General features: G+C 48.1%; 1 protein-coding gene across 18 annotated transcripts in view; it reads left to right on the top strand.

Moving 5' to 3' along the window:
* The window catches only part of CCR6 (C-C motif chemokine receptor 6), a 553,987-nt gene that overhangs the window by 74,495 nt on the left and 454,634 nt on the right, over positions 1-24,858 (top strand). For 15 of the 18 annotated variants that reach the window (XR_003855476.1, XM_029594230.1, XM_029594222.1 and 12 more), the window contains one exon: positions 19,975-20,063. Coding sequence is in view for 16 of the 18 variants with exons in the window: in XM_029594230.1 (XP_029450090.1) it covers positions 19,975-20,063 (89 nt within the window). In the remaining 2 variants the exon portion in view is untranslated. Of the gene's footprint in view, positions 1-15,210; positions 15,227-19,974; positions 20,064-24,858 lie in introns of those variants that run through there. The other 3 variants (XM_029594237.1, XM_029594238.1, XR_003855477.1) reach the window with 2 other exon arrangements.

The raw sequence follows: 24,858 nt of genomic DNA, 5'->3' as shown, positions 1-24,858 counted from the left end.
CTGCCTCTGCAACAAATCTTTGTGCATACAGACAGACAGCATAGGGACAATGTGCTTTCCAACACACAACATCTTAGCTGCTCTGCAAGGAAGCTGCACAGCTCTACCCTTGGCCCTTGCTCACTCCATGTATCCTCGGGCCATTTATCTAAGAGATTTACTGAACGCACTAGCAGACCTTCTCCATGTAGGTTTCCATCCTCTTGAATGGTCTTGGACTACATGTGTAGCGGGAAAAATCTTCTAACGCTGAGGTCAACCGAACTTGCCCTCTGCGTCGGAATCGAACCATACGGTGCACAGATTCTACTCCCTACACATGTTTCCAATGCGTTCCCATAGATGCCTTTCTTCCATCAAGGGCCTCTTAGATGTGTCTCTTCTGCTGCCTCTCATAGCCAGCACTCTTCTAATGTTGAACCGGGACGGGGTTCACTGTTCCTCAGACCCACGTCCTGGCCGAGACCAGTATGCTTCCCATACTTTTCAATCTATCACACCAGTAACCAATTCGCCTTCTCACAAGTCAGTCTCAAATCGTAGACTCACTGATGTTCTCAGGTACTGGTAGAGTCACGAAACCTTCCACACATAAATCCTACCATTCAAAATGGCATGATTTACCACATGACTCATACAAAAAGGTATGTCCCTTTTTCTTTTTCTACACCACTCTTTTCTCTTGCTCCCTCGGATTCTGCTCCCCAGACATCCTCCACATAGGTACACCTGTGTTCCAATTGGTGTATCGTTTGGGAGTGGGGATACCCGATTAACGGTAAACCCCTTCTGAGTCAGCTTACCATGGATTATCCACTGATCAAGCCGCCTCTATTTTCACTATTCACGGAATGGAACCTATATTTCGTGCTTATAAGTCTCATACGTTCTCCGTACGAGCCTTTCCATTCCTCTCATTTCACAGTATGGCATGGGAATTTCTTTCCCTCATAAATGTCATTTCGGCCAACAGGGTCAGTGAGTTGTACACCTTTTTACATACTCATTAGACCCTGGGTTCCTCCGTGACAGAGTGGTTTTACGTTTTCAACTTCATATCCTTCTTAAGGTAGATGTTGCATCTCACCTTACTCAGGATATACTCTAACCATTTTTCCCAACACCTCTCTCTCACCAAAGCGAGAGGGTTTTTTCCACTCCTTGGACAGTAATAGTGTACTTGCATTCTATCTAGATCGCACTACACTCCATAGGAATTCCACCTAACTCTTTCCTTCTGTGACAAGAGTCAACCTGCGAGTTCCACTGGGCAAACAGACCCATTCCTCCTAATTGATGGTCTGTATCTCTTTTCCTACCAACAAGCAGGCATTTCACTACAACACTGTGTGCAACCACACTCTGTTACGTCCATCCCAGCCTCAATAGCGTCCCCTCTGCTGCTGCTGCTGCTTGTACATATTTATCAGGCTGCAACCTGGAGCTCTCTCCATACCTTCGCAGCCCATTATTGCTTAGATACGACTAGCCGGCATGCTCCATGTTTGGCCAGTCCGTCTACTCTTATTCTTTTCGGTTGAACTACCCAACATCCTTCCACCAACACGTTACGGGTTTCAGGATGCCCTCCGTTCCAAATTCCACCCCCGTCATTGCGCCTTTTCCGTGTCGTGGGTGCATTTGGTGCACTCTCGGGCATCCTCAGCTCGGTACTTACCCATATGTGAGGACTACCATCCTGCTTGTCCTGTGAGAAAGCAAGTGTTGCTTACCTGTAACAGGTGTTCTCATGGGACAGCAGGATTTTAGTCCTCACGAAACCCACCCGCCACCCCGCGGAGTTGGGTCTGTATACGTTTTTACGTTTATTTTATTTTTGCTCGTGCTTTTAGCTATAAGACGAGACTGAGGGAGACACCTGTGGCTCACAGGGATAATTGCAGGCTGAGCATGCTAAGTGCACTCAGTGTGCCAGTGTCAGTCAAAGCTTTGTAGAAACTTTGACAGAAAAGTTTCCCGTACAGGGCTCCATCCTGTGATGTCACCCATATGTGAGGACTAACATCCTGCTGTCCTGTGAGAACACCTGTTACAGGTAAGCAACACTTGCTAATCACTTGATATGTCTCCAAACAAACATCATATATCTATGTAAACTTCAATCAATTCTTATATGTGAATAGAGACCTCATATACTGCAAAAGAGTTTGTTATAATTCTCATTTCTCAAATGTGTGGTTATTTTGAGTAATCACCACTACAAGATAGTCACAGTGGCTGACTACATTTTCCTTTATAATCATTGGTCTCTGTTTCACAAATTTATATGCAATACCTTTTTTGAAAAATTAAAAAAATTTTTTTTTTTTCATTTTAGTCGGTGATTAGCAAAAAGACACTTATCGTTTCATGGTCTTTTCTGAGCGATTAAAAGCTGGAGGAGCAGTTAAAAATATCCTGCCAAACATGGCTCGTGTTTCGATGAATACTTCGTCAGGGGCATTAGCTGTACATTTTGATTTTCTACAAAGAAAAGAAAAAGTTAACATGCTGACTTATTAATGAAACTAGTATCTCTTATCTAGTATCTGCTTACATACGCTCCAGTTTTTTCTGTTACCCATCTCAATCGTGCTTCAGCGTTTCCAAATGAGATCCTCCATTTTGTTTTCCCCAGGCTTTTTAAACCTACTACAGAATCCACCTCCAGCCAATCACAGTACTACCCGGTCCGTTGATTCAACCAATAGCAAACTTGAAAAATGTGATGTCAGATTAGTGTCATCCAATCTATGGACTCGTTCATACCTATCTGACTTAGGGAAGACAATCTAAATATCCACCTTTGCTCACAATAATTTATTTCCTAGCGTGTAGCAGATGGACTCAGGACCAATGGGTATAGTGTACTCGTGCTAGCAGTTGGAGACTGATCAGATTTCAATCTGACGTCAGCACCTAGTACATATACCCCTGCAGGAAGTGCAGATTCTCAGTATTTTTCCGTCTCCAAAGCAGTTAGAAGCTATCTTCACACTCGCCGAGCGTTAGAACAAAATTAAAGAACAAAAACATCCTGAAGACTAGTCCTGCACTCCTGCGGTGATACCCTTGGGTCCCTCCCCAAGTTGAGTTTCCCGAGGTGATTTCCGTGGTCCCTCGGAGGTAAGAGCTTTGGTCCGGTGGCCGAATCGCGGCAGGGACCTAGCCCCCGAGCGAGAAGGTTTCGGGCGTGGCACAGAGGCAGCCTTGTTCCGGAGCCAAATCGCGGCGAGGACTTAGCCCCCGAGCGAGAGGAGTTCGGGCGCGGCTGAGAGGCAGCGGGTGCATCCCCTCGAGCGCGGCGGTGAAGGTATTTACCCTCTCCTCCCGCAGCCGGAGACCGCCCGGGTCGAAACCGGGAAGTGCCGAAGACAAGGTAAGGCATACATCTTCTATTTAAACGGTCTCCGAAGATCGAGGAGGAGCAGGGTCTACCCACGTGGAGACCCTCCAAGGAGGTCGCCATATTGCCCACACGCTAGCCGTCGCCATCTTGGCTTCTTCGCCGCCCGATCGAGCGCACAAATTAAGCTAAGCACATATTATAGGCGCCCGAAATTGGCTGGGCGCATATTTTAAGCTAGGCACCCAATAATTGGGCGCCGATTTTTGGGTGCGTATTGTAGGCACCGATTTTTGGGCGCACATTGTAGGCGCACAAAATTTTGGGCGTACATTATTGGGCGCACTTTAAAACCTCCGCGCATAAGCTTCGCGCACAGTGCAAGGCGCATACCTACGGCTCGGAGCAAAACCGGCGCACATATACCAGACGCAATGGAGCGCATAAGAGCTTATGCGTCCACAGAAGCGGCACCTCCAGTAATAGGCATAAAAGCCCAAGGCCTCTGTCCTGCATGCCACATCAGAGCCGCACAGAGCGAGGAAGCGGACGCCCTATGCGCACACTGTGAGGAGGCCCTGGGAGACCCAGGCCAGGGCCAGTCCCACCCGGGCCCCAGTGCTAGCTCCTCGGGAGGCACCCCGGATCTAGCTGGCCCCAGTGATTCCATCCCTCAGACGGGGAACCCCAGGGAACTGGCGCCCCTCAACTTAGACCCGGCATCGATCTCCTGGGTGGAGTTATTTAAAGGGATTCACGCCTTTGTCAAGATGCAGACTGAACCCTGGGCCGGCCATCCATATGCCCCGGAAGACCCTCATGCCCCAGGACCCTCGAGGCCTAGGCACAGGCTTCCACCACCCAGAAGCCCCACCTACGGGGACACGGATTTCTCCGAGGAAGAAGTTGAGCCCCTCGAGGCGGGAGAACTCCCCTCGGGGACAGAGCCGCATCGAACCATGAGACGACTCTTCTCAAAGGATGAGCTTCCGGACCTGGTATCTCAATGCCTGTCGGAACTCGCTATCCCGGGCCAAGGCACCCCGGGGGAACCCAGAATGAACCCCCTGCTGGAGGGCCTTCGACAGACGTCCCATCATTTCCCCCTCTTACAGGCGGCACAACAGCTAATTGACCTGGAGTGGAATGCGCCGGAATCCTCATTCAAATGGGTTGAGCCTTATCGGCCATGTACCCCCTGGACCCAGCAACCAAGGAGCTTCTGGCATGCCCCAAGGTGGACGCCATGGTTTGCGCGGTCACTAAGCACACCACCATACCAGTGGAAGGAGGAGCGGCCCTCAAGGATGCACACGACCGACGCCTGGAAGCCATACTGAAACAGGTCTTTGAGGTAGCAGCCATGTCCCTACAAATTGCGTCCTGCTGTACCGTGGTGACATGCTCCTGTTTATCCCAAACACACACCGAAGTATTGCTTGCACTCTCAATAATCCCAAGCCAGGAACAACACCCCGGGGGAAGACATGGAACCGGCACTTTCGTTCCTCACTAACGCTGCCTCCGACCTAGTACGCACGGCAGCCAGAGGAGTGTCATCCACAGTGGCAGCCAGGAGAAAACTCTGGCTGCGAAATTGGTCGGCTGACGCCTCCTCCAAGACACGCCTCACAAGACTGCCCTTCAGGGGATCCCTCCTGTTCGGCAGCGAACTGGAGAAGCTGGCTAACAAATGGGGCGACTCCCCAGTACCTCGCTTACCAGAAGACAAGACAAAAAGAAACCAGCGTTCTTTTCCCAGGCCCTCCAAAGGCAGAAGCTCACAGCGCTTCAACCCTTACAGGAACAACTACCAAGCACCCCGCCCTACGGGCAGGAACCAGTCCTTTCGGAACAAACACAGCAAGAAGGGAACCAGCTCGGGACCAGGCCCCAGCCGCACCCCACAATGAGATTCAGCCGACCCATCCAAGGGAAGAAGCCATAGGGGGCAGACTAACCCTATTCTACCGCAGATGGGTCGAGATGACTTCGGACAAGTGGGTCCTAGCCATCATCAGAGAAGGGTACTACCTGGACTTCCTTCGAACCCCTCCAGACAAGTTTGTGGAATCTCCCTGCCACGACCCCCTCAAGAGGGCGGCAGTGGAAGCTACTCTGACCAGACTCCTGACCCTAGAGGCCATAACCCCGGTACCAGCATGGGAAATAAATTCCGGGCATTACTCCATTTACTTCATTGTACCCAAGAAAGAAGGTACGTTCAGACTCATCCTGGACCTCAAGTCGGTCAACCGACACCTAAAGGTCCCAAGATTTCAAATGGAAACCCTGCGGTCAGTCATACGTGCAATACAGCCAGGAGAATATCTCACATCCCTGGATCTGTCGGAAGCCTACTTTCACATCCCAATCCATCAGGAACACCAGCGCTACCACTATCACCACTATCAATTCCGGGCACTACCCTTCGGGTTAGCCACTGCACCGCGGACCTTCACCAAGGTAATAGTAGTGGTAGCAGCGACACTCAGGAAGGCGGGAATCCTTGTTCATCCTTACCTGGACGACTGGCTGATGAGAGCAAAATCACCGGAGGAGAGCCACCGAGCAACCAACAGAGTCATAAGTCTACTGGAAAGCCTAGGATGGGTAGTCAATACAAACAAGAGCTCCCTACAGCCATCGCAGTCGCTGGAATACCTAGGAGTCCGATTCGACACCAGGGAAGACAAGGTCAGTCTGACCCCCACAAGGAGATCAAAGCTGCGGGACCGACTCAAGACCCTGCTGAGCGCCACCCGGCCCACAGCATGGGATTACCTACAAGTCCTCGGTCTAATGGCATCCACACTGGAAGTGGTACCATGGGCGCGAGCCCACATGAGACCCTTGCAATGCTCACTCTTATCACGGTGGAGTCCACGATCCCAGAACTACACCGTGTATCTACCTCTACCGACCAGAGTTCGGATCCAGCTAAGATGGTGGCTGCAGTCCAACCACATGAGCCGGGGATCAAAAATATCCTCCCCGACCTGGATCCTGCTCACCACAGATGCCAGCCTACGCGGATGGGGAGCACACTGCGAAGAGCTAACCGGCCTAGGGCGGTGGAACGAAGTCGAGTCGGGGTGGAAAATCAACCGATTAGAGGCACGGGCAGTCCGGCTAGCCTGCCTGCAGTTTGCCCACAGACTTCGAAACAAAGCGGTCAGAGTGATGTCGGACAACGCCACCACGGTCGCCTACATCAACAGGCAGGGTGGAACCAGAAGCCAACAGGTATCCTTAGAACTAGCCCCCCTGATGACCTGGGCGGAAGCAAATCTCCAGGACATCTCCACCGTCCACATCGCCGGGAAGGACAACACCATGGCAGACTTCCTCAGCAGGGAAAGCCTAAACCCGGGAGAATGGAAGCTGTCAACCACAGCCTTTAAGATGATAGTGGATCGGTGGGGGACCCCAGACATAGATCTTCTGGCAAACAGATCCAACGCCCAAGTACCCAGATACTTCAGTCGCAGGCGAGATCCGCAGTCACAAGGGATCGACACCCTGGTACAGACCTGGCCACCGGGGACCCTCCTATATGCCTTTCCCCCATGGCCCCTGCTGGGCGCAATCATTCACAAGGCTCAGCGACACAGAGGTCTAGTTCTTCTGGTGCCCCGGACTGGCCAAGAAGACCCTGGTACGCAGACATGAGAAGACTACTGGCAGGGGACCCCCTACCCCTGCCCCCACATAGGGACCTACTACAACAAGGTCCTATCCTTCACGAGGATCCAGCTCAATTTTCTCTTACGGTCTGGCCCTTGAGAGGGCCCGACTGAGGAAGAGGGGATACTCGGGGGCAGTAATAGATACCCTCCTCCGAGCACGCAAGTTCTCCACATCGCTAACATATATAAGGATCTGGAGAGTATTTGAGGCCTGGTGTGAAGATCACAACATCGAACCACACTTCTCTAAAGTCCCCATAATCTTGGAATTCTTACAGAATGGACTCCAGAAGGGCCTGTCCCTCAACTCAGTCAAGGTACAGGTGGCAGCGCTGTCATGCTACGGCCCCAGGAACAAGGGCGACTGCATAGCCGCGCACCCAGACATATCAAGATTCCTGAAAGGGATCAAACACATTCGCCCACCACTAAAGTGGCCAGTGCCCCTGTGGAACCTCAACCTCGTCCTGGAATTCCTAGCGGGATCTGCCTTCAGACCCCTCCGAGGCCTGTCTCTCCGTCTACTAACCCTAAAGATGGTGTTCTTGCTGGCCGTATGCTCAGCCCGCCGCATTTCAGAGCTACAAGCACTGTCCTGCCATGATCCGTTTCTCAGAATCACCCCAGGGACCATCCATCTACGCACGGTCCCCTCCTTCCTCCCCAACGTGGTCTCACACTTCCACCTCAACCAAACCGTTTCATTACCAACGATGGAAGGTTTGAAGAAGTCTGAAGAAGGCCGGTCTCTACGCCATCTCGACATCGGCAGACTACTATCCAGATACCTGGAAATGTCAGAACCGGTATGAAAGACGGGACCACCTGTTCCTCCTGCACAGCGGGAAGAAGCAAGGGGAAGTGGCCTCGCGGGCAACCATTGCTCGCTAGATCAAAGAAGTCATCAAAGGCGGCCTACGTAGAAGCGGGAAAACCACCACCTCTACAGGTCAAGGCCCATTCCACCAGAGCCCAGGCGGTTTCCTGGGCAGAAACCAGAATGCTGTCACCTGCCGAGATCTGCAGGGCGGCAACTTGGTCCTCCATCCATACCTTCTCCAGATTCTACCATCAGATAAGATACTATTTTTGGAAATACTGCTCTGTGTTTCATAATCCCTTTTTATTCTAGTATTGTATATTAATCTGTGGTTCCTTGATATTGGTTTGCTTCTGTGTAGAAAACTGCTCTGTGATTTCAAATCCCTTTCTATTCCAGTATTGTATACTAATCTGTTTGGTTTCTTGATTATATTGTATACTAATCTGTTTATTAGATTATTGTAAAATTCAAAAAACCCACACACAAAAAAAAAAAAATTCCCAGGATCTCTCTAATTATATAGCTGTCATTATAATCTGTTTCTGTGGGATCATTTACTAGCTAAAGGACAAGTAAACTTTCAGAAAGTGTCTTGCCTTACCCCGCTTGACCTAGGTATAAACTGTTTAACTCCATTCCACCCTACCCCTCTGCCCACCCACCCCTAGGTTTGTATTTCTAATGTAGTCATCCTAACTTCATAATAGGCAACCAGATAAATTAGTAAATTGATTATTCCTTAGGTGTACCAATCAAATAACTTACCTAAATGAGTGCTATTCAATGCAACTGCTGTGGAGCCTTTATATTGAGGGTAATCATATGGAAACTTAAGGCTTGCCCCTTTTGTTCAAAACTCTCTACCTTGGAAAAGGAGCTGGATGACTTTAAAGCTGAATTAGCTTCAATAAAGAGAGTCTCAGCCACGGTACATTATTCAGGAAATAATTTCCACTTACCACTGAATAACCAAACCTCAAGAAAAAAGAGATTTACTGTGGGCTCAGGTAGGATAAGACCTGTAACCCACAGACACCCATTATTGAAAGCTGTGCAGCCCACAACTCTATCCCCCCACTCACACAGGCCATTAAGGAACTTAAAAAGTATTACAGTGGGCTCTGGTAGAATAAGACCTGTGTTCCATAGACACACACTGTATCAAGTGCAACAAGTACAAAATGCCGTATTGAATTCTGAAGAAGTCCTTGAGAAAAAGATTGAAATGTTATCGGAAAAGAGAGAAAAAACCCAATGCATACAGAAATTCCAGATCAGAAACCAAAGGAAAAAGCTCACAGTGATGGATGACTGTCATCAGAGGCATTAATCTCTTCCCTTGCACAAATGCAAAGAGAAAAGTGGATAACAAAACTCAACTAAATAGGTCACAAAAGGAGTCCAGGAACAGCAGTAACCTGAACAAAGAAAGCTGGAAAGCTATGAGCACAAATGCTCGTAGTTTGGGTAATAAAATCCCAGATCTGCAAGCCCTAATGGTGGAGGCGGCCTTGGACGTTGTTGCTGTCACGGAAACGTGGTTTACGGAATCTCATGACTGGGATACGTCAATACCAGGCTATAACTTGTTAAGGAAGGACAGAGAGGATAGGAAAGGGAGAGGAGTGGCTCTTTATGTCAGAAACAATATCCAAGCATCTGAGCTGCAAGGAAGATGGGGCAAAGAAGAAGCACTATGGACCGACTTAAAAAAAGATGGGGCATCCATTTTTATTGGAGTGGTTTACAGGCCTCCAAACCAAAAGGAAGAGCTGGACAGAGATCTGATTGAAGACATCCACAGGATAGCAAAGAAAGGAGAAGTGGTGATCGTTGGAGACTTTAATATGCCAGATGTAGACTGGAGAATCCCATCTGCAGAATCTAATAATAGTAGAGAAATAGTAGATGCCCTGCAAGTAGCTTTGTTCAAGCAAATGGTAATGGAACCCACGAGAGAAGGAGCTATACTCGACTTAGTGCTCACTAATGGAGATAATGTCTCAGACGTCCAGGTGGGTGCCCACCTCAGCACCAGTGATCATCAAACGGTATGGTTTAATATCACAAAAAGGACACGGAAAAGAAGCACAAAAAGCCAAGTTTTGATGTTCAAAAACACAGACTTTGATGAAATGGGGAAGTACCTGGAGGAAGAACTAAAAGGCTGGGAAAACGAGAGAGATGTGGATGAACAGTGGACCAATCTAAAAGGAGCAATTACCAAGGCAACTAATCTATATGTTAGAAAAGTAAAGAAAAGCAAAAGAAAAATGAAACCTATCTGGTTCTCAAAGGAGGAGGCTGACAAAATAAAGGCTAAAAGAACAGCGTTCAAGAAATATAAAAGATCCCAAAAGGAGCACAAAGAAGAATATCTGGTAGAACTGAGGGAGACGAAGAAATTAATCAAGATGGCAAAAGGTCAAACGGAAGAGAGGATTGCCAAAGAGCTAAAGAGTGGTAACAAAACATTTTTCAGATACATCAGTGAAAAGAGAAAAGTTCAAAATGGTATAGTGAAATTGAAAGGTGGAAAGGATCAATGTGTGGAGGGAGACGAAGAAATGGCAGAAATATTAAATGAATACTTCAGTTCTGTGTTCACTAAAGAGGACCCTGGAGAAGGACCGTCACTAGTTAACAAGAAACTGGAGGGGAATGGAGTTGATGTAACTCCATTTACAGTAGAAAATGTATGAGAAGAGCTGGTGAAACTGAAAGTGGACAAAGCCATGGGGCCTGATGAAGTTCATCCCAGAATACTGAGGGAGCTCAGAGATGTGCTGGCAGGTCCGCTGTGTGACCTGTTCAATAGATCCCTAGAAACGGGAGTGGTGCCGAATGATTGGAGGAGAGCAGTGGTGGTACCGCTTCACAAGAGTGGGAACAGAGAAGAGGCTGGTAACTACAGACCGGTTAGCCTCACTTCGGTGGTGGGAAAAGTAATGGAGTCACTGTTGAAAGAGAGAATAGTGAACTATCTACAGTCGGGAGAATTGCTGGACCAGAGGCAGCATGGATTCACCATTGGAAGATCCTGTCAGACAAATCTGATTGACTTTTTTGACTGGGTAACCAAGGAATTGGATCAAGGAAGAGCACTCGATGTCATCTACTTGGACTTCAGCAAAGCTTTTGACACTGTCTCGCACAGGAGACTGGTGAATAAAATGAGAACCTTAGGAGTGAGTGCCGAGGTGGTGGCCTGGATTGCAAACTGGTTGACGGACAGAAGACAATGTGTGATGGTAAATGGAACTCTCTCTGAAGAGAGAGCGGTTTTAAGCGGTGTTCCGCAGGGATCGGTGTTGGGACTGGTCCTTTTCAATATCTTTGTGAGCGACATTGCGGAAGGGATAGAAGGTAAGGTATGTCTTTTTGCAGATGACACTAAGATCTGCAACAGAGTGGACACGCCGGAAGGAGTGGAGAGAATGAGACGGGATTTAAGGAAGATGGAAGAGTGGTCGAAGATATGGCAGCTGACATTCAATGCCAAGAAGTGCAGAGTCATGCATATGGGGAGTGGAAATCCGAATGAACTGTATTCGATGGGGGGAGAAAGGCTGATGTGCACGGAGCAGGAGAGAGACCTTGGGGTGATGGTGTCTAATGATCTGAAGTCGGCGAAACAATGTGACAAGGCGATAGCTAAAGCCAGAAGAATGCTGGGCTGCATAGAGAGAGGAATATCGAGTAAGAAAAGGGAAGTGATTATCCCCTTGTACAGGTACTTGGTGAGACCTCACCTGGAGTATTGTGTTCAGTTCTGGAGACCGTATCTCCGAAGAGACAGAGACAAGATGGAGGCGGTCCAGAGAAGGGCGACCAAAAAGGTGGAAGGTCTTCATCAAATGACTTATCAGGAGAGATTGAGGAATCTAAATATGTACACCCTGGAGGAAAGGAGGAGCAGAGGTGATATGATACAGACTTTCAGATACTTGAAAGGTTTTAATGATCCAAAGACAACGACAAACCTTTTCTGTAGGAAAAAAATCAGCAGAACCAGGGGTCACGATTTGAAGCTCCAGGGAGGAAGATTCAGAACCAATGTCAGGAAGTATTTCTTAACGGAGAGGGTGGTGGATGCCTGGAATGCCCTTCCGGAGGAAGTGGTGAAGACCAGAACTGTGAAGGACTTCAAAGGGGCGTGGGATAAACACTGTGGATCCATAAAATCAAGAGGCCGTCAATAAAGAGTGGGTGACTCGCCAGAATGACGGCTACTGCCTGGAGATAATACCCTTATTCAATAAACATACACATGGTTACTGTGACTCCAACATCGCTCTAAGCTACAATAGCAAGAGGAAATGTGGAAAAAAGGATTCACACTCACAAAGCGGGGAGTAGCTGGCTTGTTACGGCGGTTACTACCCCCAAACCAAATAAGCCTGATACTTCACTTTCAACGCATTTCCAGCATAGCTCTCTGCTTTAATGGCAGGGGAGAAGAAAAACTGATACTTCACGCATATCCAGCATAGCTCTCTGCTTCAACGGCAGGGGAGAAGAAAAACTGATACTTCACGCATATCCAGCATAGCTCTCTGCTTCAACGGCAGGGGAGAAGAAAAAAGGATTCGCACTCACAAAGAGGGGAGTAGCTGGCTTGTTACAGCGGTTACTACCCCAAACCAAATAAGCCTGATACTTCACTTTCAACGCATATCCAGCATAGCGCTCTGCTTCAACGGCAGGGGAGAAGAAAAACTGATACTTCACGCATATCCAGCATAGCTCTCTGCTTCAACGGCAGGGGAGAAGAAAAACTGATACTACATGCATATCCAGCATAGCTCCCTGCTTCAACGGCAGGGGAGAAGAAAAACAACCAATAAGGGCTGAATAACATAGTCTGGGTAAAACAAATAAGCATGGGTGTAGCTTGCTTATTGCGGCGGTTACTTCCCCTACTACCCCTAACTAAACAAGCTTGATATTTCACTTGGATGCAGCTCCATCACTGCTCTCTACATTAATGGTGGGGGTGGAAGGGAAATAGAACCAAAGAGCTAAGAGAAACAGATAAGTATGAGAAAAAATGTGTGAAGCTTGCTGGGCAGACTGGATGGGCCGTTTGGTCGTCTTCTGCCATCATTTCTATGTTTCTATCTGGATGTCCAGGCTCGGGAGGACACAGCATTTGCAAGAGCAATCCTTATTGGACCACAGGCAGCCTCCCACCCAGTTTGGGAGTAGCTTTTATACATCCCATTGGTCCTGAGTCCATCTGCTACACGCTAGGAAATGGAGAAATTACTTACCTGATAATCTCATTTTCCTTGGTGTAGACAGATGGACTCAGTAGCCCACCCTCGGCTGCCGTTATACATGGTCGTTCATCGAATCAAGGTAAGCCATGTTTTACTTAACATAGGGCATCCACCCTGCCGGGTGTCGACGCTTTTCGGTTGAGGACACTGGCGGTCTCCAGCTATAGTCAATCAACCAATTCAATCTAATCAGAGTAAACACATTAAGTTAATCAATCAGTCAGTCACACATATATCCATAATGCTTTGCAAGGAAGAATACTGAGAATCTGCACTTCCTGCAGGGGTATATGTACTAGGTGCTGACGTCAGATTGAAATCTGATCCGTCTCCAACTGCTAGCACGAGTACACTATACCCATTGGTCCTGAGTCCATCTGTCTACACCAAGGAAAACGAAATTATCAGGTAAGTAATTTCTCCAATTGTGAGTAAAAATCACCTCCCTGCTCAGAACACACTATTTGATCTAAAATAGTCCATTTTAGATGCTGAAATGTATGGGAATTTTGAATACAATGATTTACCATTGAGGCTTCAACGTTCACTATGTGAATGCAACTTCTGTGTTCTCTTAATCGTACCTTATTTTGTCGGGGACACTATATAAGGTAGACAATGTTAATTGATTCACAATTGGTTGGCTAGGGCAGCTGTGAACAAGGCTCACTGAAGACCCCTGGTGGGGGGGACTGCATAGCAGGTGAAGCAGTGGCATGGGGAGGCTGTATAGCAGGCAAAAGTGTGACAGTGTAGCCATGGGTGAACTTGGACGGGCCATGGCCCACTCACGTTTAACTCATGCCCATCCAGTTTCTTTTGCCTATTCACAACATTTCTCATTGTTTTCCTGTGCTGCAAGCCAATAACAAGCAGCAGAACACTCACAGTAGGCTTGCGGCGGCGGCAGCAGCAGTAGTACCAGAGGTAGAAACATAGGGCTGTTGACAGTGGCAGGAAGAATTAGTGTTAGAAACTGGAAGGAGCATGTAGAAGTGGGAGGATCATTGCAGTCTAGGCCGGGGCAGCTGAGCAGTGGCAGTGGGAAGAAGATAGCTGTTGCTGCAGTAGTGTTGTGCAATAGCGTAACCCAACAGTGGAGGAGTCTGTGGGAGTGTGACTGTGTGTATGGATGCTGGATGATTATGTCAGTGGTAGGAAGAAGCAGCAGTTGACTGAACTGGTATGCGTTGGGAATGATGGTGGGTCATAGGATTAGTGTCAATGAGTACTGACCAGAGTCTGTCTGACACAGATAAAGAGCTCAGGCAGCCATGAAGCTGCTCATTTGAGCACTGCTTCTCCATGTGCTCTTTAGTATTAGGCTGTAGCTCTTTGAGTGTGAGGCTGCTGAAGACTTCAATATGAGGATCTGGGAGAAGTGAGGGTGAGGATGGATGATGATGGGTTGAAGCTGGCATGTGAAGCTGAGGGAATTAGAGTGATACTGATCAGTGGGTGAAAGTGACTCTGTTTGGGACTGTCTGGGGCGAGGGTGGGTTAAAGGGCATTGTGAGGTAAGTGTGGCTGGTTGCAGGGCTCCCATAGCCGGCCAAATGCTACAGTACCCCCCTCTAAGCCCCCTTCCCAAGCTTCTTGGCTTAGGCTTCTGGGGAAGGTGTTGAAGGAATTCTTTAGTCTTGAACATTGGACACTGTTTTCAAAGTATTCTCCTTGGGGTTAATACCTTTCCAAAAATGAAGTACTAAAGTTGATTTCAGAGTCTTCTAGAATCAAGAATCTCCTGGACCTCATATTCAGTGGTCTCTTAAGATATCACCTCTGTTGGTCTGGGAAGAGAATAGATAGCCAAGACAGAAGCAGGTGTTTGGAAAGAGAAGCGTGGAATACATTGTAGATTTTGATGAAAGTGGGTGGGAGTTTTAGCTGGTAAGCTACTGGTCCTATCTGATGAATAAAGAGGAATGGTCCAGCGAACAGTACTGAAAATTTAGCAGGGGGATTCTGGACTCGAAGGTTGCGAGTACTCAGCCAAACTAACTTACCCGGGCTTGAGCTGAGGTGCCGACTGGCCCCTTTTGACCGGTTGCTTTTTAAATCTCTCGGCAGCCACAGGAACGAGTTGGTGAGTCTTCTTCCATACATCCTTGAAGTACTGAGCCATGGTGTAAGCTGCAGGTTGTGAGACTGGCACTGGGATAGAGAGCGGTACCCATGGATGTCTGTCGAACACAATCTGGAAAGGCAACGATCCTTCTCAACTTCCCACGTGCTGGTTGTGGCAGAACTCTGCTCAGAGAATGAGAGGTCCAGACATCCTGATGTTCATTAATGTATGCTGTCAAGAATCCTTTAATAACCTGGTTTATCCTCTCCATCTAGCCATTGCTTTGCCAATAGTTTGCACAGGTAAAGTCCAAGGGGATGCTGAACGTCTTGCAAAGACTTTTCCAAAAGCAGGCTGTGAAATGCACTCCTAGATCGAAGAGAATGAGTGGGTAGCCTGTGCAAATGGAAGATATGGTTAACAGAGACAGTACAATTTTGGTGCAGATGAAAGGCTGGGGAGTGGTGTGAAGTAAGCCATCTTGGAAAACCGCTCCATCACTGCTTAGATGGTTATGCAACCATTAGAGAGGGGAAGGTGAGTGACAGTCAGTGGCCAGATGGGTACATGGTTTCTCAGGAGCTGGCAATGGCGGTAACAACCCCCAAGGGCAAACACATGAATTGCACAATTGGGGCCAGTCCAAAATATGCCCACCTATGAGTAGGAGTGCTAATATTTGTAAAAAATTGGCTGCTTTTAACAATGCTAACAGTTCATTAGCATATGGAAAGGTAATATTATACATATGAACATTAAAATCTCCTATAAAAATGTTTTCATGTTTTAAGTGGACAGAGAGAAAAAATTCAGTTAAACTTTATAATTGGATTATAGATTGTCTTGGTGGATTATATGGGACACAAAGTGTCCAGCCCTGCACTCTTACAACCAATGCTTCCCCTGGGTGGGGGTGGGGGGTATAATTTTATCTTAATTGCAACCTTATATATGACAAGAATACCACCCCCTCTTTTTACTGGATATTCATCTATATAAATAAAAATGTTAAATAGTTTGTACGAAATCGCTAATCTCAGCAACCACTGAACCGATTGCTTTCAAATTTGGACACAAGCTTCATCTCACATACGGCAAGGTTCTTCTACACTTACATTACATATATGTCACATCGGGGGCTGGTAAAAAAGTTTTAAAATTTGGTTCCACAAAACAGCGACATCTGTTGGACGCAAGCGCAAGCTCTTACACCTTGCACCTCACACCCCACCTTGCACGCTCACACCCCACACACACGTGACCAATGTTTAGGATTCACACACCCTCTGACCAGACACAAATCCACCCTCCTCACACACCCCCACACACATGCCAATTGTACTTACTTCACACACCCTCCCAAAACACACAAAAACCCACAAAATTCCAGCATGCTACACCGGGAGGCCACTCACATGCCACATGTTTGCAATTCCCACACCCTACGAACTCACACAAAAACACCCTCCTCACATCCCCCACGCACATGACTTTTCTACTTACTGCCCACACCCTCCGAACGCACGCAAAACGGCAGAATAGTTTGGGCTGCTCCAGCAGGGGGGGCGGGGGGGGGGGCGCAACACCGCTCCGTGACACATCGCATACACTACGGCCATCGGCTGCCAGCAATCAAAATGGCGCCGACGGCTCTGTCCCTTACTAGGACACTCGGGAACGCCAGTGGCGGCAGTAGCCCATGTGACATAGTAAGGGCAAGGGCCCGTTGACGCCATTTTCTGGACTGGCAACCGGCGCACCTTCGCCCTTACTATCTGAGCGAGATGACCGCTCCCATTGCTCCACCCCACTGACAGAGTAAGTTCTAACAGCCGTCTGAGACAGTTTCAGTGCTGGCTGCCGAGGGCCCGGCGCCAATACTTCCATGCCGGAACGAACGCCCGCTCCACCGACTACCATTTTTGACAGGTATCGGCAGGCCTGCGGGGGGGGGGGGGGGGGGGCATGGGGATGTTCTTGTGTCCATGTTCTGGGGGGGGGGGGGGCAGGGGGCGGTTATCCCCATTCTCTTTTCTTTCTTTTCCACTTAACCTGGCTCTGCCACTGCAACGGGTGGCCGGGTTCAGCTAGTATTCTATATAATGATACTCTGATGGACATAATTGATTCAAATAATACATATTAGATTTCAACCATCACCATCGAGTCTAATCTAAATTGATTAATTATATTACTTATGTAACTATCTTTCCCTCTACCCGACTTTAGCATTCACATAGCCTAAATTTAAATCAATCCTCCCATTTCCATCTCAGTTTCCTAATAAACCTCTCTCAAAATAGGTTTAATAACTCTTTTAGACAACCAAGCTTGCCTGTTCCCCTGACAGCCCTGTGTATCTCCCATAATTCAAAAGTACAGAAATCGAATTAGCCATTAACCTCAGTAGTGGTAATAATCCCAGAACAATATCTCCCCTCATGACTCACTGGATATTATGACCAAACATAATTAATTTATCGAATTAAAAAGAAAAACCTAAAACCCAAGCCCCTAACCCAGTGGCCCATGAAGGGGCACATAAAGGTGCAGAACCTTTGGTGGGCCCTCCAGTGAAGCCCACCGGTGAAGGCCTGCCTGTAGTAGAGGGCAACATTGAATTTATGTCCCTTTCAGTGGATGGGACTCGCTACTATCCAGGGGCAGATCAGGAGACAAAGTGAAAGTCAAACAGCTGACAGTAGAGTATCTCTTCGAGGCAGGTAAAAGCCCAGTTGTGAAGAGTAACGGGCGATCTTTTAAAGTACTGATAGTAATGTCCCTGCAGGTCCTGCCTTTAGTAGAGGGCATTGGCAATGTTGAATAACCTACCTTTCAATGGGACTCACCACTATCTAGCAGCAGATTGGGATACAAAGTGAAAGCCAAACAGCTGACATCAGAGGATCTCTTCAAGGCAGGAAAAAGCCCAGTTGTGAAGTGCAGCATGCAGTCATTTAAAGTGCTGATATAATTCGCCATGGCTTCAGTCTTTGGGGTGAAGAGTGGATAGAGGATACCTCTAGGGGTATCTTACCCGAAAGCAGGTCAATTTGTATAAGGATCTGAATTCAGAATGAATGTTCAAAACTTTAATATTTCATTTGCAAAATTGTTTATTACTTTGTAATATTTTTGAAAAAATTAATAAAGAAAGAAGTAAAAAAAAAAAGTAGGGCCAATGGACCCATGCCCTCATGCCTTCTCAAAATGTTTAGAAAACGTAGGCAGGATAAAAGGCCAGAGAAGGTGGGCTAGACCCCCCTGCCCCAGGCAATTCAATAAGTGATAAATTAAACAGTGGTCCTTCCTCAATCCCTTCCTCACCCATTCGCACCCTCCTAAGTCAACCCCAAACCCTCCTGCCACCATCCTGACAATGGCCCCAGCTTTCTGGACCACTGTACAAGTGTACTGCTCCCAGCAGCATTGTGCATTTACTCAACCACTGTTTCTGTCAATATAACCTGGAGCGGTATGCCTGTACTGCAGCCCTGATGGCTGGGGCCATTTACAGGGTGCCAGAAGGAGTGAGAAGGTTGGGGTTGACTTGAGGGGGTGGGGGTGTTGGCTGTTCAGAAAGGAATAGGAGTGAGGAGGAGGGGAAATCTTTAATATTAATAGAATTGCTTGGGGATGGAGCTGGCTCACTTTCTCAGGGCTTTTGGCTTGCCTACATTTCCTATACATTTTGGGAGAATGGGAGGAACAGGCCCACTGGCCTCGAACTTGACCAGCAATCGGTTGGTTGGGGATTTGGGATGCCTTGGCTCCTGGCTGAATTTTTTTTTCACATTGGACATTTACATGGCTATAGTGTTTGAATATAATTGTATGTAAGCCTAGTTGTCTGGCTATATTCAAACATAACTGGTTAGGTTTAAAATTATTTGGTTGAATATCCCGGATATCTTATCCAGCTATTGTTACCTGTATAAGTTATTTGTTTTAGGGATTTTTGAATATTGACCTCTTAAGAGGTGAATTTTAAAAGCCCGATGTGTACATTAATTAGCGAATGTGTGAAGAAGCCGGGCCCGTGTGCACTAAGTGGATTTTTAAAGCTGGCAAGATTGGCACTTATCTCCTGCAGCGTGCGCATCTTGAAAATTTTCAAAAAGGAGCAGGAAGTGGGCATGGTCTGGCGGGACATAGGCGTTTTGGGGAATGGACCTAAGATGTGCTCTTAAATACTGATGCGACCCATTGTGCGCCAAGGCCTCCTACTGTCTAGCTTTACTTCTGCTGTGGAAGCTGTGTAATTTTAAATTTAAAGAAAACTAGACAGATCTTTGGGATTTTAAGGGTCTGGGCTAATTGGGGGGAGTGAAGGCCATCAAACCAGGAGGAGTTGGAGGACCTATTCTGTAACTGGGTGAACTGGAGATGAACTGGTAAAACTGGGTATGGTGTAAGTGCGCGCCCCTTTAAAATTCACTGATTTACATGGTAGAAGGGGGATATGCGCGCACATGTGCGTGCTCACTTAAAATTTGGCACATCAGTGCGCATCATCAGGCTATTTTATAACATGCATGCATATGCGTGCGCATGTTATAAAATGGTCTCTTACTTGGGCATAGGCAGACATCTGTGTGCAAATATGTGCACATGTGCTGGTTTGAAAGTTATCATCCCTGTGTTTTATTTTATTGATACCTAAAATATGAAACTATTAAGTGACACATATAGTTAATAAATCTAAAAGCTAATAAAACATTTTTATTTGACATCAAATTTCTCTTCATTGTTCAATTTATTTCTAGGTCGCTTGGTATCCAGTCTTGTTAAAGAATTCCTTCAGTTTTTCAATCTTGATTTCACTTTGGCAGTATTTCAGCCTGAGACAAGCATAGTAAGTACATTTTTAAAAGAGACTTTCTTAATGTGTCTGTTTATACAAGTCAGACTACCATTTTTAATGATTGTGCTAAATAGCCTCAGGCACCATGTTTATGGCACAGGTCTAGGGTCCAATTCAAAATTTTTACACAGGGCTTTTATCGTGAAAAAGCTTTGGGACAACTAGGACCTTTGTATAGTCCCATAAGGGATAGAGATTTTCATATATTTGTGAAAAAGGACATGTGATCAACTATGGACACTGATAATGTACCTTCCATTGCCTCAGGTACAAACTTACAGGGTCATTCATCAAATTGTGTTGGGGTCTCATCGTGCGATAAAAGGCATCTAATGTGCAATACACATGGAATGTTTATCCCATCATGCATTTATATGCAAATTTTATAATAAGTATGCAAAAGCGAACTTTTTATGCAAACGAGGGACTCCTACCTCATGTTGCGATAATGTAGCACACGCTAACATGGGATTTAACATCGGAAATAACCTTTTTTTGTGCAGTAGAGTGGAGACAAGTTTTTATCGTGGGATAGCCACCATTATCGTGGGTTGTGGCTATAATGGCGGCTATTATCATGAGCAATAAAATGAGGGTTTTTCTCACACACACCTAGACAACTCTGCTGAGCTAAAAAAAAAAAAAAAAACCCAACCTTTTCTTACATGTCCTGTCTTACTAAATCTTCTATGTTAGAGGGAAGTGTTCTAGTAGTGGGATACTGGCTGCTTCACTTGCCCGATTACGCAATGGAAGCGGGATTTGCTCTCACATGTGAGCATATATTTCAAATAGGGCGCATATTACGCACTTTCAGCCTATTTGATACCATGCATATAAATACACGGGTATGTAAATCAGTGGCTGCAGCCATTTTACTATAAGCACATATATGTGCACATGGTATCAAATAGGCTGAAAGCGCGTACATCTGCATCCTACTTGAAAAGTAACCACACATGTACGTGCAAATCCCGCCTCCATTTTGTAACTGGGGGGATATTAAAGGATGGCCTAGGAGTCATGTGGCTTTGTTCAAGACTGCAAGGGAGTGTTAAGAGGAAACGCTGAAAATGGCAAATTTCCTAGCGTGTAGCCAGATGGACTCAGAACAAGTGGGTATAGTGTGCTCGTGCTAGCAGTTGGAGACGGATCTGACGTCAGCACGGGTACATATACCCCCACAGGAAGTGAGGCAATTCAGTAATTTCCGTCTCCAAAGCAGTTTGGAGAGCCTGCACGCTCGCTGAGCGTGTTTTCCAATGCTACTTTCTACTTTCTATGTTCTACTTACTAAATTTCTACAGAACAACGAGCCCCGCACTCCTGCGGTGATACCCTCGGGTCCCTCCCCCAGTTGAGTTTCCCGGGGTGATTTCCGCGATCCCTCGGAGGTCTACGCCTCGGTCCGGTGGCCGAATCGCGGCAGGGATCTAGCCCCCGAGCGAGAAGGGCTCGGGCGTGGCTGAGAGGCGCCTCGGTCCCAGCGTGGACTGAGGCAGCGGGTGCATTTCCTCAAGCATGGCGGTGAAGGTATTTTCCCCTCTCCCCCCGCAGCCGGAGACCTGGACCCGGCAAGCAAGGATATGCTGGCGTGCCCTCAGGTGGACGCCTTGGTTGGCGCTGTGGTCAAGCGCACTACCATTCTAGTTGAGGGGGGGGGGGCGGCTCTCAAGGAGCCTCACGACCAGCGGCTGGACGCCATCCTGAAACAGACCTTTGAGGTGGCAGCTCTATCTTTGCGGATCGCAACCTGCTGCACAGTGGTGACGCGTTCCTGTTTGTCACAGGTCAGGAACAATGCTCCGGCAGCGGACATGGAGTCAGCTCTCTCGTTCCGCACGGATGCCGCATCCGACCTAGTCCGTACGACAGCCAAGGGGGTTTCATCCTCCGTAGCAGCCAGGAGGCAGCTCTGGATGCGGAATTGGTCAGCCGATGCTCCTTCTAAGACACGCCTCACCAGAATGCCCTTTAGGGGCTCTCTCCTGTTCGGCAGCGACCTTGATAAACTGGCCAGCACATGGGGCGCCTCTCCAGTACCGCGACTGCCGGAAGACAGGTTCAAAAGGAACCAGCGCGCCTTTCCAAGGCCCTCCAGAGGTAGAAGCTCCCAACGTTTCACTCCCTATAGGAGTCACTACCAGGCACCTCGTCCCCAGGCCAGGAACCAGTCCTTTCGGACCAAGCAGCATAAGAGGAGAGCCAGCTCGGGTTCAGGTCCCGGCCGCGCCTCCCAATGAGAATCAGCCGATCCATCCGGGGGACGGAGCCTTAGGGGGGGCAGGTTAACCCTCTTCTACCCCAGACGGGTCGAGATAACGTCGGACCAGTGGGTCCTCGCCATCATCCGAGAGGGGTATTATCTGGACTTCCATCACATCCCTCCAGACAGGTTTGTGGAATCCCCGTGTCCAATCCACAAGAAGGCGGCATTGGAAGCTGCCCTGGCGAGGCTCCTGTCCTTGAAAGCCATAATCCCAGTACCTGCATGGGACATGGATTCTGGGCACTATTCCATTTATTTCATGGTACCCAAGAAAGAAGGCACTTTCCGGCCCGTATTGGACCTCAAGTCAGTCAACCGATACTTAAGGGTCCCGAGGTTTTGCATGGAAACTCTGCGCTCAGTCAAGACCGCAGTACAGCCAGGGGAGTTCCTCACGGCCTTAGACTTGTCAGAAGCCTACCTGCATATCCCAATCCATCAGGATCATCAGCGCTACCTACGCTTCAAGGTTCTGGGACGACACTTCCAATTCCGGGCTTTGCCCTTCGGGTTAGCCACAGCGTCGCGGACCTTCACCAAGGTGATCGTAGTGGTAGCAGCGGCGCTCAGATGGGAGGGTATCCTTGTCCATCCCTACCTAGACAATTGGCTGATCAGGGTGAAATCACGAGAGGAGAGCCATCGGGCAACCAACAGAGTGATCGCCCTTCTGGAAAGCCTGGGATGGGTAGTCAACCTAAACAAGAGTTGCCTACAGCCTTCCCAATCACTGGAATACCTGGGAGTCCAGTTCGACACCCAGGCAGACAAAGTCAGTCTCACCGCCAAGAGAAGGTTAAAACTTCAGACGCGTCTACGGTCCTTGATGGGAGCCAGTCGGCCCATAGCTTGGGATTATCTGTAGGTTCTCGGTCTCATGGCATCCACCCTGGAAGTGGTACCCTGGGCAAGGGCCCATATGAGACCTCTACAACGCTCCCTGCTCTCTCGATGGAGCCCCCACTTCCGGATTACTCCGTGCATCTACCTCTACCAGCCAGAGTGCGGACCCAGCTACGGTGGTGGTTGCAGTCCAACCACACGAGCAGGGGGTCGAAGATGTCCTCCCCCACGTGGATTCTGCTCACCACAGATGCCAGCCTGAGCGGATGGGGAAGCACACTGCGAAGAACTCACCGCCCAAGGGCGGTGGAACAGAGAAGAGTCAGGGTGGAACATCAACCATCTAGAAGCACGGGCAGTCCAGTTAGTCTGCCTGCAATTTGCTCACAGGGCAGTCAGAGTGATGTGCGACCGCCACCACGGTGGCATACATCAACCGTCAGGGCGGAACCAGAAGCCGACGGGTGTCCCTAGAGATAGTCCCACTGATGGCTTGGGCAGAGGCGAATCTCCAGGACATCTCCGCCGTCCACATTGCCGGATGGGACAACACTGCGGCAGACTTCCTCAGCAGGGAAAGCCTAAATCCGGGGGAATGGCAGCTGGTGGGGCTTGATGCCCTAGTGTGTCCATGGCCGTCCGGGATCCTTCTGTATGTCTTCCCTCCTTGGCCACTGATAGCAAAGGTACTCAGACGTGTGGAAGGACATGAAGGATCGGTGGTGCTGGTGGCTCCGGAGTGGCCACATTGACTTTGATTCGCGGATCTGGTGAGGCTAGCGGTGGACGGTCCATTGCGCCTGACCCATATACCGGACCTGCTTCTTCAGGGTCCTATACTTTCTGATCGGGAGGATTGCTTCTGTCTCGGGATCTGGCTTTTGAGAGGAAGCGATTGCATGTGAAAGGGTATTCGGAACCTGTTATCAGATTTCAAATGTGCTTAAATTGTTAATCCACATGATGTTGACCACACTGGGCTTCAACCTATATCATAGCAAAAGCTCTCTGGTTAACCACATTTAACTTTTCCACCTATCCTACACACTTTAAGATAAATTTTAAAAGAACCACGTGGGTCTCCATGTGTGGGCTGGAGAATAGAGCCCGGAGGGACAACCTCCGTTTTATGGGCTTTCTGGAAGATATTGATGATAAATCTCTCTGCACCCTTTTAGTGGAATGGCTCCCCGAAGTGCCAGCCCTTCCACATCTGCAGGTAAAGGTAGTGGTAGAACAGGCCCACAGACTTGGGGCAAAAAAACGCATCTTCGGGGCGATTACGACTTATCGCAAAGATTTTAAACTCAGCACACAAGACTGAGATCTGGCGGGCCACCCGGAATAAGTCGACGCTATTGTACCACAGCCGTCCCATTCAGGTTTTCCAGAAAACTGCTTCGGTAACTGAAGCTTGCAGGGGGTTCAACCCCCCTCTGCACTACCTTACATAATCGTGGTATTAAATTCTCCCTGCTGTTTCCTGCTCGCTTGAGGATCTGGCATGCTGAGAGAGTCCATTTTTTTTTTTAGATCCCGGAGACTGCCCAGGCGTTCATGGATAAGCTGGACAAGTGAAGCTGTTTGGCCCGACTGAGCATCTGGTTCCTGTTTTTTTTTTTCACATGTTAGTTGTTCGCGGCGCAGGAGTTCCTTTCGAATTTTTTTCTATTT

The sequence above is a fragment of the Rhinatrema bivittatum genome, chromosome 3 (assembly GCF_901001135.1).
Source record: "Rhinatrema bivittatum chromosome 3, aRhiBiv1.1, whole genome shotgun sequence".
NCBI lineage: Eukaryota > Metazoa > Chordata > Amphibia > Gymnophiona > Rhinatrematidae > Rhinatrema > Rhinatrema bivittatum.
This window is presented reverse-complemented; position numbering and strand designations above follow the sequence as displayed.